Source organism: Barbatula barbatula, assembly GCF_947034865.1.
Source record: "Barbatula barbatula genome assembly, chromosome: 8".
Classification (NCBI taxonomy): Eukaryota; Metazoa; Chordata; class Actinopteri; order Cypriniformes; family Nemacheilidae; genus Barbatula; species Barbatula barbatula.
Genome location: NC_136771.1, coordinates 19,684,279 through 19,697,439, shown reverse-complemented (window position 1 = coordinate 19,697,439; position 13,161 = coordinate 19,684,279). Strand labels below are relative to the sequence as shown.

General features: G+C 38.2%; 2 protein-coding genes across 2 annotated transcripts in view; both read right to left on the bottom strand.

Moving 5' to 3' along the window:
* Positions 1-13: 13 nt before the first annotated feature.
* Positions 14-5,054, bottom strand: pdlim3a (PDZ and LIM domain 3a). The gene is made up of 7 exons (XM_079462942.1): positions 4,776-5,054; positions 2,569-2,720; positions 2,251-2,335; positions 1,985-2,172; positions 1,642-1,775; positions 1,017-1,125; positions 14-908 (listed from the first exon to the last, which is right to left on the bottom strand). The coding sequence occupies exons 1-7, from the start codon at positions 4,866-4,868 to the stop codon at positions 740-742; spliced, it is 930 nt and encodes a 309-aa protein (XP_079319068.1). The 5' UTR covers positions 4,869-5,054; the 3' UTR covers positions 14-739.
* A 2,244-nt stretch (positions 5,055-7,298) lies between these two features.
* The window catches only part of sorbs2a (sorbin and SH3 domain containing 2a), a 45,100-nt gene continuing 39,237 nt past the window's right edge, over positions 7,299-13,161 (bottom strand). The window contains exons 22-24 of the mRNA XM_079463416.1: positions 9,400-9,437; positions 9,205-9,311; positions 7,299-9,024 (exon numbers count right to left, since the gene is read on the bottom strand). Of these exons, the coding sequence (XP_079319542.1) occupies positions 8,963-9,024; positions 9,205-9,311; positions 9,400-9,437 (207 nt within the window). The 3' untranslated portion in view covers positions 7,299-8,962. The remainder of the gene's footprint in view (positions 9,025-9,204; positions 9,312-9,399; positions 9,438-13,161) is intronic.

Below are 13,161 nucleotides of genomic sequence, written 5' to 3'. Positions count from 1 at the left end.
AAACCCAAAAGCAAACTGCGAAGATAAATCAGACTTTATTAATGAAACTGAACATCGGGGCTGCTGTGCAGGCCAACAACTCCAGCATGGCAGAGAGATGAGGAGTCAGTCCAGTTCGCGATCGGGAAGTCCACTCAGATCATTCATTCCAAATATAAGAGCAGGTGCAACCCGATTTGAATTTGATCAATTGAAAGAAGAAACAAGATGTTCAAACAAATATATTTTGTGTCGGTGTGGCAAGAATTCACTTAGTTTCAATCATTTTAGTGACGCGTTTAAGCGAGATATTGGCGGCACCCTATTTATTTCTTTATTTTACAAAAGCGCAAAGTTTTGTTAGTATGAGAGTACATAATAAAAGTATACCTTTTAAAGTTTTTGAATGATGCATTGGTCTTATTTGTATGACCAAAATTATATATCATATTTTAAGTCTTTTTCCTAAGTGGTAAGAAAATAAAGAGGTGGCGCACATCTGGGTCTTACTCAAACATGGTAACCAAGATCAAAATCTTTATTGATAAAACTTTTGTTCAGTCAACGCCACCTTGTTCCTACAAAGTGCAAAACACTGCATCCCAACACACAACCAAAATCAATTAATGCGCTAACCACACACCTGTGTATTTCAGTATCTGGTTGATGTGAATTGTGGTGAGACCTGTTTGTCTGTACTTAAAACAAGAAGTACTTAATTAACTCAAAGGTGGCTAATCCATAGCCCTGCCTTAAGAGGTCAAAGGTCAGGACTCTCAGGAGGTTTTGCACGGGCATGGGCATGAGTTTCACAGTACAGCTCATCATCTATGAAGTAGTATCCTTTTTGCTTGAGGTTTTCCTCGCAGTCTGTGCACACGAAACAGTCAGGGTGGCGATACTTGTCCTGAACTTTGACAACCATCCCACTGAAAACAAGACACACAGTCAGTCATGGATAGAGATTAAATGGGGCCGATTTAGATTTGGACCCCACTAAAGTAGCTTTATGGTGTCCAAAAATAAGATTGACTTACACTATTCCATTACCACACTTATCACACATTGGTAGCTTGTATAAGTTCCCTGCAGGAGCAGGTTTGGTTGTGGGGGCGCGGACTTTTCGCGTCACTAATGGCCGTGTACCTATGAATAATGAAAGCGTAAAGGAAAACTGCATGTTAAAATATAGTTATATTAGAATATTGAGGGTTATTGTGAGAGTGTGTATGTGAGAGTCTTTATTTCTTTCAGCATTTCTAAATGTAAGATTTGTAATAATGTAATTGTGTTTATGTCAAAGCACATGAAATGGAGCACTGTGTGGCACGTTAGTATTTTCTTCCCAACAAATGGTTTCAACCAACAAATGGTTTCAACGTTATTTACAACATTTGCAGTAGTGTCAGTAGATAATTTTGGTTTATATTTCCAAACATTCCGTTTGCCATTATTTGTAAGTAGTGTGACAACAGCCCCACAAAGAGATCTGGTCTCACCATCACTGAGTCTGTCTGTTAGAAACAACTGAGACAGACTAATCTAGAAAAACTGTGGAAATGTCTCCAAGACATTGGGGAAAATACTAACTAAGACTTTTGCACAGTATGTGTTATAAACTCTCATTGATGCTGTAGTTCAGAGGTCCAGTATGTGTCATACCTTCACTGTTGATATAGCTCTGTAAGGCTTTAAAGGAACCAGACTGCCGCGGTTCATGTGGCTCTTCCTCATCTTGATTTCTCTGCAGCATCCGATATACATCAGACTCCTCTATACAGCTAAGCGTCTTGGGACTACAGACACATATACAGTATGTACTTTCTGGATGAAGATGAAGACCATGCATGCCAATATTCCCTAGATACCACCAGTATTTAACATTATATGTGTGCAACACATTAGGTGAATGAGACATTCCTGTTCTTTAACATAGCTCTGCTCCTTATATGTATGTACACTTGATCGGACATTAAACATGACAGTCTGTAAATCTGTAAATCACCTCTCTGGTTTGCTGTGGATGAAGCCCTTGAGTTGTCCTTGTAAGGCGTCCTGGACATTGCCGGAAGAGTAAAGGCAGATAGGAGAGTTGTACGTTGGGCTCACCACCTGCCGTGTGTCATCAATGTTGGCTGCGGCAACAAAGGGAGACGCCCTACGATTATGTCCCGTTCCTATTGGTCTGTACTCCTGTCAGGCAAAACAATAAGTTTGGCTCAAACGTATATCACACATGCTGCGTATAAAAATATGAAAACATGCTCATACTTGTCTCTCTTCCTCTAAGGTAATTTTAAACGGATTGATTCGGCCATCTTCTGTGACTTTGGGGGACCACAGTTTGGTCTCTGGTCTGCAAGTGCAGTGCAGTCAAAGTCAAATTAGTATCTTTAATCCTATTTGCCTTTAAAAAAAATACTTAAACATAGATCTGCAGATGTACTTTGTCCTATTATGCATGTGTATAGTTTTTTTTCTCCACTAAATCATGCTTTGCTGTCCAAAACATGGTAACTGGTTGACTGTCAATCTCTAGTATTCATTCATATAGTCATAAAAACTCTATGGACGTTGGTGACCTCTGACCTTTCAACAGTAAGCGTGAGCTGACAGGTTGCAGCCTTGATAAGATTCTGGGCCTCACAGTGCATCATGTTTTCTGCGGAAACTCCATTTAATGCCAAGATTATGTCACCAGGAGACAGGTTCACTCTGGAGGCTTGACTTCCTGGAGATATCTAAAAAAACAGGGGTAATGTAAAATCACAAAATCTTTCATCTTGTTCACTAACCACTGAACCTCACAGCCACCTTATAGGGATAATTCAACCTTAAATGAAAATTCTCTCACCTTCAAGTTTTTCCAAACCTGTATTAATGTTGTTGTTCTGCTGACAATTTGGAAAAATGTTTGTAAGCAAACAGTTCTGGGGCATTATTTATAACCATTAAACTACAAGTCAGTAGTGCCCCACATTCTTCAAAATAGTTTATTTTGTGTTCAACAGAACAAGTAATTTTTTATAGATTTTAAACACAGTGACGGGAAACCCATGGGTGAACCCATTTTTGGGTGAACTGTCCCTTTAACCATCCACTAATTTTAGCTTAAATGTACATGATCACAAGAAAAACCAACTCAACTAAAAGGCTAAAGAATATACACCAAGACATTAAAATCCCTAAGTACACACTCTATGGCATTTTATATACAGTAATGGGCGTCTTGGTGTCTGATTTTATACTCTTGGGGAAGTTGCAAGACACACATATATTTATGTACTAAAAAAGTTCAAATCAAAAAGTGCACCCAAGATAAAAAGTGACACCTGTTGTAAATTACTAACTAGATGAAGATGTTTGACCCTGATGTTGTTCAATAATGTTTTCTCCACAAATAAAGCAAATCTGTACTAAATTAAGATAAACATTCTACGAGGTACACCATTTTCCAGAAATCCATTCCAGTATAAGAAAAAAAATCTATTTTCTTTTTCGGTCAAGTTTGCTATAATTCCTAAAGCAAATTAATCTTGCTACATTTTGAACACCATCCAGATTGGCTGTTGGGAACACAAGCATAGTTTGATTGATAAAGTCCAGGTTACAGAGCTAGTTGTTAGTAAAAACAACTCCCAAGGCTCAGAGACAGAAGACAAGAGGTTGTTTGACCAAAAATGGCTGCATGATGTCGAGATTATGAAACACTGTAAAACTGATCCGCAGACAGAACGTTCCAAGTGTGAAATCTCATTAAAGCCAAGTAGAAATTTTAAACTAGTTGCAAGAACACTAGTATAAAACCTTTGCACAAAAAAATGTTTGTTAGCATTAGATTGGTCACGCAACAGGCTGTAGCAAATTAAAAGCAGCAAACGTCTAGAAACAAGATACAGTACATCTGTTTGGAAACTTTCAGATTGGAAAGGACCCTTTTCTATTTCAACATGACAATGCCCATGTGACAAGATTCAGATTCACGTAGAAGATCTGAACCCAGCTGAACAACTTTAAGCCAAACACTCATCTCCCAAATCCATCAATGACTTGTAGGCTACAGTCATTTCAGAACAGAAAAAGCCCTTCCAATACTATTGCAACAAAGATGGAAACAAAATTCTTTAATATTACATTGTATTTAAGCATTAATGGAACTATTGGAATAGATAAACATGTTAATATTTTAAACGCGTGTCCCAATATTCTTGTCCATATAGTGTATCTCTCTTTGACATTTGTTTAAATGTAGAATACACAACTCTGCTGCACAACAGGTGCAAGGATCCAAATGTTAGCTCCTGCTCAGATGATTCATCACTAACATTTTTAGCTGCACACAAACAGTGTAACATAAATAGGATCAGAATAGCCATTGTTCTCTCTAATAAAATGTTATCTTTCTACCTGGTATGAGGAGATATGATACTTTGAAATCTCAATTCATACCAAGTTTTGTTGTTTACATTGTATGTACTATTCTATTCTATTCTATTCTATTCTCTCAAATATTCTTCTTTGTTACTTTTACGCACGGTTTTACAAAATTCTTATCCCCAAGTATTTAATGAACACACTTTCCAAAACAGCTCAGTGATTCAGTAGTTAGTACTTTTTATGTTCATAAATGTGACGTTAGCTGCTATTTCCAAAAGTGCGTCAGATGCTATTGTCCCACAGGTGGGAGTCATCTTCTTTAAACACACTGCCAGTAGTTTTCCTAGTCAAACTCAATTTAAATGAAAAAAAATGCATACATTACAGGCACAACAGCACCAGCAGACACACAAACTCACCTTGGCTATAGTGAGAGGTTGGCTAAAGTCCCTTCCTCCGACAAGCCGAAACCCCCATGGAGCGGGTCCTTCCAGCACAACACTGAATGGCATATTCCCAGCAAGTGAGTGTTTCACAGTACGTCTCTCTAGAGAGTGATGGTTTATTCAGATCTAGATCTTTAAAGAGAAGAGCGGAAACCACTCCTACAGTTTAAGAGCTCTCTCTCTCTCTCTCTCTCTCTCTCTCTCTCTCTCTCTCTCTCTCTCCTCTCCTCTCTCTCTCTCTCTCTCTCTCTCTCTCTCTCTCTCTCTCTCTCTCTCTCTCTCTCTCTCTTTGCTCATGCTCTTCCCTCTCTATCTTTATTTGTTCATCACTGTTTCCTCCATCTCATTTTTTCTCTCTTTTTCAATGCCGTAATTTCTCTCAGCACCAATTCCTCCATTTGTAATCTTCACTTTGATAACTAATCACAACCACCACAAGCTGAAATCAGCACAATATGTGGCAAGAAATATGTGGGCATTCAATGAAACCCTTATTTATCTTAAAATGATATTTGTTTTAAAACAGTCATCTTGCAAATGTTTTTATGGTTGATTTCCTGAATGCAAAGTTTGTTTCCCAACGAAGTGTCTTTGTTTTACCAGAAAAACAAGGCTGCATCTTCGTAAACCTGAGACACACAAGACTATTTGTAAATATGAACCGATTAAGATCGATTTGAGACAATGTATGTATAACATTCTCATTTTTCAATTTAATTCAGTGTTACTTATATAGCCCTTTTCACAATGTTTCATTGTTGAAAAGGAGTTTGGTATACATTATAAATTATAAAATCATTTCCGTGAAATGTTTGCGGCTACAGCAAGTGTCCAGTTGGAGACGATTTGGGATCAGGAAGGTGCCAAATCAATGGGGGGCAATAAAATAATTACTATGGTACCACACAACTGAGGATCATTTTTTAGACAAAACTATGTTGCATAAAGCCTCATGTCAGGTCACGCTCCCCATCTCTGGGGGTGCAAAAATCCCGTGTGTGAGCATGGATGAACATGGAAATTCATGCCGACATTAGCTTGTTATTTACTTATTTACATTATGTGATGTTTTTTAGAAAACAAAAAAGGTTTAATCTACAACGTTAAATGGAATGCAAGAACTTTGAAGCTCATCATCTCAAAACTGCTCAGATAGAACCTTATAATTCTAAGGCGACAATTTGTGGAATGAGAATGGGAACAAATTGGAATGAGAATAGAGAAACATATCTTAAATCTATAGAGCAACACCACAGTATGAACGACATAGAGGCAAGACCTCATCTCACAGCTGCCTGCTCCGGCCCTCTGGTGGCGGGGGCCACACAGTCGGCCGGGTGCTTGTATGGGCCTGGACCACATAGCGAACTGCTTCTGTCCATATTTGGTAAGTGAGTGAAGCGGAGGCTTGTGAGGTCTCACAGGCACATTCTTTTTTCACCAATCTGGACTTCTCTGTAACTCTCTCTTCCTCCACATTTAGTTATGATCAAGAGTCCTGTTTACTCTCTCTAATATTCACTTAATTTTACTGTCGCTCTCTTATGGTCTATTTCTACTAAAAGTCAAGGAATGATCAGGAAACATTGAAAAGAGTTTAAAGCAAAGATTTGAAGTCATGCAAGGGGAAAGACAGATTTCAGTTTATCATAACAGGGAGCTCTTTTAGTTCAGTTCTTTAAATTATCACAAAAATGAGAACCGCACTGGTTATAGTATAAGACTATTCTTTAAATACAGTGGCAATGTAATGCAATGGAGGAACTGAGATTTCAACAAGCCTGATTGGTTTATTCCATAAAAGGTTTAGGGTATGTGGCCAAACAATAGTCACAAAATCTGATCCTCATATCTCTTCGGCTACGTATACCGTGGTCTTTGTTCACAATGCAAGTGTAGCCTTCTACAGTATAAATGCACTCCAAACTCAAAGTTTAACATCAGAAACAACATGGAAATGCCCCCTTAAATGTAACCACACCCATGGTGCACTTTTTGAGACCACTTTATGAAAATGGTAAGCATTAAGGCTATTCTTTCTAATAATTTTTTTAAAGAATGTAAACAATCTCATCATTAAACATCAGCACTGGAAAAAATAGAGATAACTACTGAGACAGAAATGTATTAGATAGAACAAAAGGGAAGGTAAGCAGAGAGAGGGAGAAAGAATTAAAGAAAGAATGAAGCAAATCATTTATTTGAAGGTTAGCAGGATACAAGATTCTTTCAGACTCGACAGCTCAGCACATACGCACACATAACACTAAACCTTGTTTATCAATCAACAAACTATAAGTAAAAAGACAAATATCCAAAAGGTCATTAGTCCTCAGTAGAGATTGCCGCAAACACTGACTCCAGTTTGACTAGCGTCTACTGAAAAAGTCCTTTATCGTCCCAAAACTTCTTTGCCTACTTTTTGCGCACCACAGACTGAAGAAAAATTTGGCACATGGGATGAATTACAAAGACAAATAAAACCAAAATGAGATGCAGAGTGTGAAAGCGTTTTATAATGTAAGCACAGTAAAATACAAAAGGACATACAAAAGCGTGTCAGCAAACACAGCAGTGAAGCTGAAAAATGCAAATAGTGCCATTTAACAAATACTGAAGTGTAAATTTCTGTGATGTAACCGTCACTAAAATATAAAATAATGATTGTTTTCAACAGGTTTCCTGAACATGCCCTCTTATCTCATATTGGCCAGATAAATATTCCCCTAATAAAATCGCCATTGGTTGAGCCAATGTGGCTGTGTCAGGCTGCTCAAACAAACAGAGCATGTCAGCGCCACAGAGTAACAAACTTTACATATTTTGGGGAAATAAACCTGCAAATGGCTTACTTATCTCTGCATATTAAGCTCAAATGAAAATTATTTCAAAAAAAGAATTACACACTTCAGCTTTTAGGAAAAAAATTAAATAATAATAATACAACTAATACATTTAAGGTGCTTTACGATTGCTCTGCTGTCTGTGAAATTCATAGACACACTTACAGTATTGAATATTAGAACAAGCCAATGCAACACAAGCTATATGCTTTCAAATGAAAATACACTTAGTGCAGAAAAATACTGATATCCTTCAAAATAACGTTTTTAACTGACATCCGAATGTCAGGGCACAACAGACTATACTGTAACAATAAAGAAAGACAGTAGATGCAGTTTTAAAAGTGAATCTTGTGAGGAGATACATCATGTCAGTGATAGACCTCTAATCTATCAAACTTTGAAAGAAAAGCATGATGGGGAAATCTGGAAATTACTATTTCAGGTAAAACATTTGGTTTACGATTCTAAAACTCTGTGTGTAAAAATTAGAAAACAAGTTCATTAGTCAAATAAGTATATTACCAAATTTCACAAAAGCCTGTTTCATCATCAGAATGTTAATTCACATTCTTATTAATGAGAATTTATACAAATACAATTCACTGATAATTATATGAACATTATCCTAAACAATAGCAGAATTGCTTTGTGACAGTTATTCTGTAAATATGTTGGTAAAAGTACGGTTACCTATACAATTATTGTGTAAAAATACCTGTTTCTATCCATTGTATGAACACTGTCCTATTTTAGCCACACAAAAACAAACTTTTCCAATGGAATGGGGAATGGAAAAATCAAGCAACTTCACAATTCTCCATTTCACTTCATTTTTACCAAATAATCCACCCTAATATAATCGGTAAAGTCTTTTGCTGACTTCTTACTCTTTACACGTATGGACACAGATCAATACTGATGGCTGGGGTCTGTTCCTTGAGGTCTGTCACATGTATACTGATCTGCTGACCACTATATCTGCATGACCGCTGTCTGAATCTTTGCCTTCTAAACTCTGATATTGAATTTCCTTCAATATCACAAAATTCCTAAATAACAGGAGAACGTTCAATGTGCTATTGTCAGAGTAGCAAATGCAGGATCAGTGAAGAGAAAGTGTAATGGCACAAAAACAAAAGTGCTCAAAGTGAAACAAACGCCGGTGGTTTGTCCGTGCAGAAATGGCAGAGCTATTTGTTTGTGAACACACACGCATACACAGACACACACACACTTTCTCAAAGGTGAGGTGCCTCATTGGCCCTACACGGTAGGCACTGGAGTGGCCGGAGTTGTGCCGTTGTTTCCTGTTTGTTAAAGTGGTTTAACGTAGTTTCCAGGGAACGTTCCAAATAACCTTGTTCTTCGGGAAGTACCTGAAATTAACAAATGACCTGATAATTCAAATAAATGTCAATACATTTTCTCTATTTTTACATCTATTTTGTCTAAGTTCTTGGCCAGAATGAGCAACATTTATGCAATCAGACTAATAAATGACTTAAAAAATTAAATGCCGTTTGCAGAAGTGTTGTATACTTTAATAAAAACCTTACCAACAAACCATTCATCGTCACATTTCTCTATGACATCAACAATGTCGCCCTCCTTCAACTCCAGCTCATCCTCGTTGCGGGGTACATAATTGTACGTAGCTTGAAACCTTTAGTAACATTGAAACAATGTTTTAAAAACATTCCGCTTAAGAAATTATCTAATGAAATGAAGACTAAAATGTAGATAAAACTTACAGATCACCGCCTGGATCTGCCGATTCCTGCATCATTTTCTAAAAGGGTTACAGAGAGAGAGCAAGAGGAAAGGAGAGAGAGGAAGAATCAGTATACTGTACAATTAATGCTTTGGTGGGTCAGTATATCACACCAAATCCAGGAACAGGACGTCATTCTGTGAGTGTTTGTCATCACGGAGCTTTTAGAAGACAAGAAGTGTTAGAGGAAATCCATCCATGATGCGGGCACCACAGAACTACAGTATAAAGGATTAGAATGAACTTCATTTCCCAGCCTGCACTGCTGCTAGTGTCACAGCACACTCCATCCTACCCTCTGTGCTCTACTGGGTGATAAACTGGGAGATAAACAGCGCCTCCTGGTGGAAATGGGGCTACGTGGTGGCTTACCATCAACAACCACATCCTGCTTATAAACCGTCTGCAAGAGTCAAATGCATGACAGCCAGAGATCAGCAGCCTCATATGAAATGTTATTTACAACCTCACATTTAGTCAATCTCAATTAACAATCAGTATTTTTGTTTTGCTTTCCAGTTAAAAGATATTTTGTCGGATTGGAATTATAAGGTTCTATCTTTGATATTTTTGACAAAATTTATGTATTCACATATTCTTATTCTGTGACAATTTATTTATATTATGTGTTATTTTTTCTATTGCTTGGTACATTTTTGAGATTTTTTAAGTTACATTCTATGGATGTTTATAAATGATGTGCACAACACAAATTACATTTGGGGAATGTTGCGACAACAATTCTAGATAAGTAAGACTAGTTCAACCAAAAATAAAAATTCTGTTATCCTGTTGTCATTTCATTTTTCTGCAGAACACAAAATATATTTTGAAGAAAGTTGGTAACCGAACAACATCTGGCCCCATTCACCTTCTATTGTATGGGCACAAAACCAATGCGAATGGGGGCCTGTTAACAACATTCTTCAAAATATCTTCTTCTGTGTTCTGCGGAAAAAAGAAAGCCATACAGGTTTGAAATGACAAGAGGGTGAGTAAATGATGACAGAGTTTTTATTTTGGGGTGAACTATCACTTTAAGCATCTCCAATGTAGCCATTCTTTGCACAGAATTTGTTTAAAGAATTCTCTTGTAAAAATGTTTCTAAGGTCACCCTGAGATAAGGGAGATATCTGTTATAGATATCTATTCTTGGCTCTTATTTTCTGCTTTTTATTCATTCAACAAAAAATAAATATCACTATAAAGATAGTTTAAAACATTTCTACAAACACATCGGTCAAACTTTTGACCAGTGTATCAGTGAAAACAACTGATATTTCCTTACAAACTGATGTTTCTTTTTACTGGAAAAGAAGGTACAAACACCGATTAAGAAAATATTTGTCAAAATATAGTGTCAACATGCTGTCTCTCTCTCTCACACTATGAACCCTTCATATTAAAACTGTTATATAAAAACATACCCTAGTCTCTCACAGCCTTGGGTACAATTATATCTAATGAGTAAAGTCCACTGTTTGCATATTTACAGACAATTGTACATTTATACGTTCAATAAAGGTTAGTGTCTGTTTCCCACACATGACCAGACATCTGCAGGTTCTTAAACATCATCTCACACATTCTCCTCACAGCAGCCCTGTTTTTTTTAGTTGTTGGTTTTACACAATCAAAGTGAAAGCAATCCTTCTCTTGCAACTTTTACCTTGATCTTAGGAGAGCGAGGCTGTGAACGAGGGGAGAGAGGAGGAAAAGAGGACTGTGCAGAGGAGTGAGGAGGAGAATCAGCACAATGTGGAGCCGATAAAGGAGGTGGTCGGATCTCAGAGGATTGAGTGTGATCGGAGGAAGACCGGGGTAAAGATAAAGGAGGAGGAGAATGAGGAGGAGAGGGAGAGGAGGGTGGGGAAGCGGGGATGGTTGGTAAGAGAGGCTTGAAGGAAGAATAGAGAGGAGGATGAGACGTAAGAATTGGAGATAAAAGAGGAGGAGATGGAGGACTTTGAGAGATATGGGGAGGAGCAGAGTTGGAGGTGTGCATTTTAGGAAAATGAGCAGATGGGAGTTGAGGTGAGGAAGGTTGAGGATGGACAGAAGAGAGAAGGAGGGCTGGAGAGGAGGCAGGTGAAGATGACAGAGGAGAACAGACTGATAAAGAAGACAGGAGAGGTGGTGCGGAAGGTGGAGAATAAGACATTTTAAGGGTTAATGGAGGAGGTGAAGAAGGAGGTGGGAAGGGAGAGTTTAAAGAAAGAGATGTAGCAAGAGGAGATGAAGGGGGTGATGCACATAGAATGGGTTTTACAGCAGGCAGAGATGACGAGTGAAGAGCAGATATGGATGAATCAATGTGCTGAGAAAAACTAGTGGAAAGATTAAGAGAGGAGTTATGAGTGGGGGAATGGGAGGAGGTGACGCAACTGTGCTGTGAAACCTTTGAAGAGCCAGCCTGACGAAGAAAAAGACAGAGCTAAAATTATATTTGAATTTATGCTACATTCATTATAAATATATATATATATATATATATATATATATATATATACAGTATATATGGTGTAGCAAGGTTTTCCATAGTGCACACCACTAAAGCAATGCGATTCACATATGCACTACCTCTGATCTGTGGATTATTTCATCATCTTCCTCCCGTATGTGCAACTCGGGAAGTCTCTCCCAATCTATCTCAGCTACTGGACCGTGAAAGGTTGACATCTCACTCAAAATTACTGAACACTTCTCCTCAGCCTTTTTCTTGCAGATCTCATGATCTTTATTTTCAAAATCTTGGTTGGGACCCACAGACAGAGACTCGTCGCACACCGGCCAATCCAGTAATACCTCTTGTTTAGCTTTATTTGTTGATTGGTTGGCGAATCTGACTTCAAGCTCATTGTGAAGCTGACATGTAAGAAACATAAGCTGGTCAAATGGATCAGGCGCGCCCGATGGGTCATTGTGTCTAAACAATGTCTCATTTACACACAAATCACCAAACTTATTTTTACCACAAGGTGTCTTTCGCTCCTGATTCTGATTTGAGATCAGTTTCTGAGGTAAACCAAAAGCTACAGTTATATCTCGAGCCGTAAGGCTATGCCTGTAGAGTTCATTGGAATATAGACACATTTCTGGGGGGGAATACTTTGAGGAGGGGTTTTGTGGAGATGGATTGAACTTCGTCACAGGTAGAGCAGGGGGTTGAGGGCTTGTGCAGTGTAGGCTGATGGGTAAAGGAGGAGGGGTGGGAGGAACTGGACTGCTGCAGGCAGACGATGGGTATGAGGTGGAAACACCCAATGTGAGAGATAGCCATTCGCTAGTGACTGTTTGGAGGTGCGTCCTAGTGGCCGAGTCGAGCCACAGCATATGGGAGAAGTCTGTGTCGTGCTTGAGCATGGGGAAAGAAAGTAGGAAGATTATGAACTTATTGGCGGCAATAATGTGGATCTGTCATTGGGGTGAACAAGCCATCTATAGGTCAGATACAGAGAAAAATAAGCTTTGCAGTTTCTGCCTGCATAAAATATGCACACAAAACATTCAAAAATTAACTTTTTAATGATTATTTGACCCTCACCCAAGCACTGCAAAGGGTCCAACGGTCAGGAATAGCACAAATTATAATAAATAAGCCAGCCCTAATAAGCAAATAAGTCAAAATATTAAATTTCCCCATTAACACACAAACCTGCTCAAATATTTGACACCTCAAAAGGGTGCACAACTAACAGGTTTTGATATCGATTTGTGTGCATCAGGTTAGTGTAGGGATAT

What these genes read in the sequence shown, in the direction of transcription:
- pdlim3a (XM_079462942.1), bottom strand. Translation starts at nt 4,868, where the DNA reads ATGCCATTCAGTGTTGTGCTGGAAGGACCCGCTCCATGGGGGTTTCGG. An exon ending in CTCACGCTTACTGTTGAAAG is followed by an intron (nt 2,336 to 2,568) that starts GTCAGAGGTCAC and finishes CTGCACTTGCAG; the next exon opens with ACCAGAGACCAAACTGTGGT. An exon ending in CCTTAGAGGAAGAGAGACAA is followed by an intron (nt 2,173 to 2,250) that starts GTATGAGCATGT and finishes TTTGCCTGACAG; the next exon opens with GAGTACAGACCAATAGGAAC.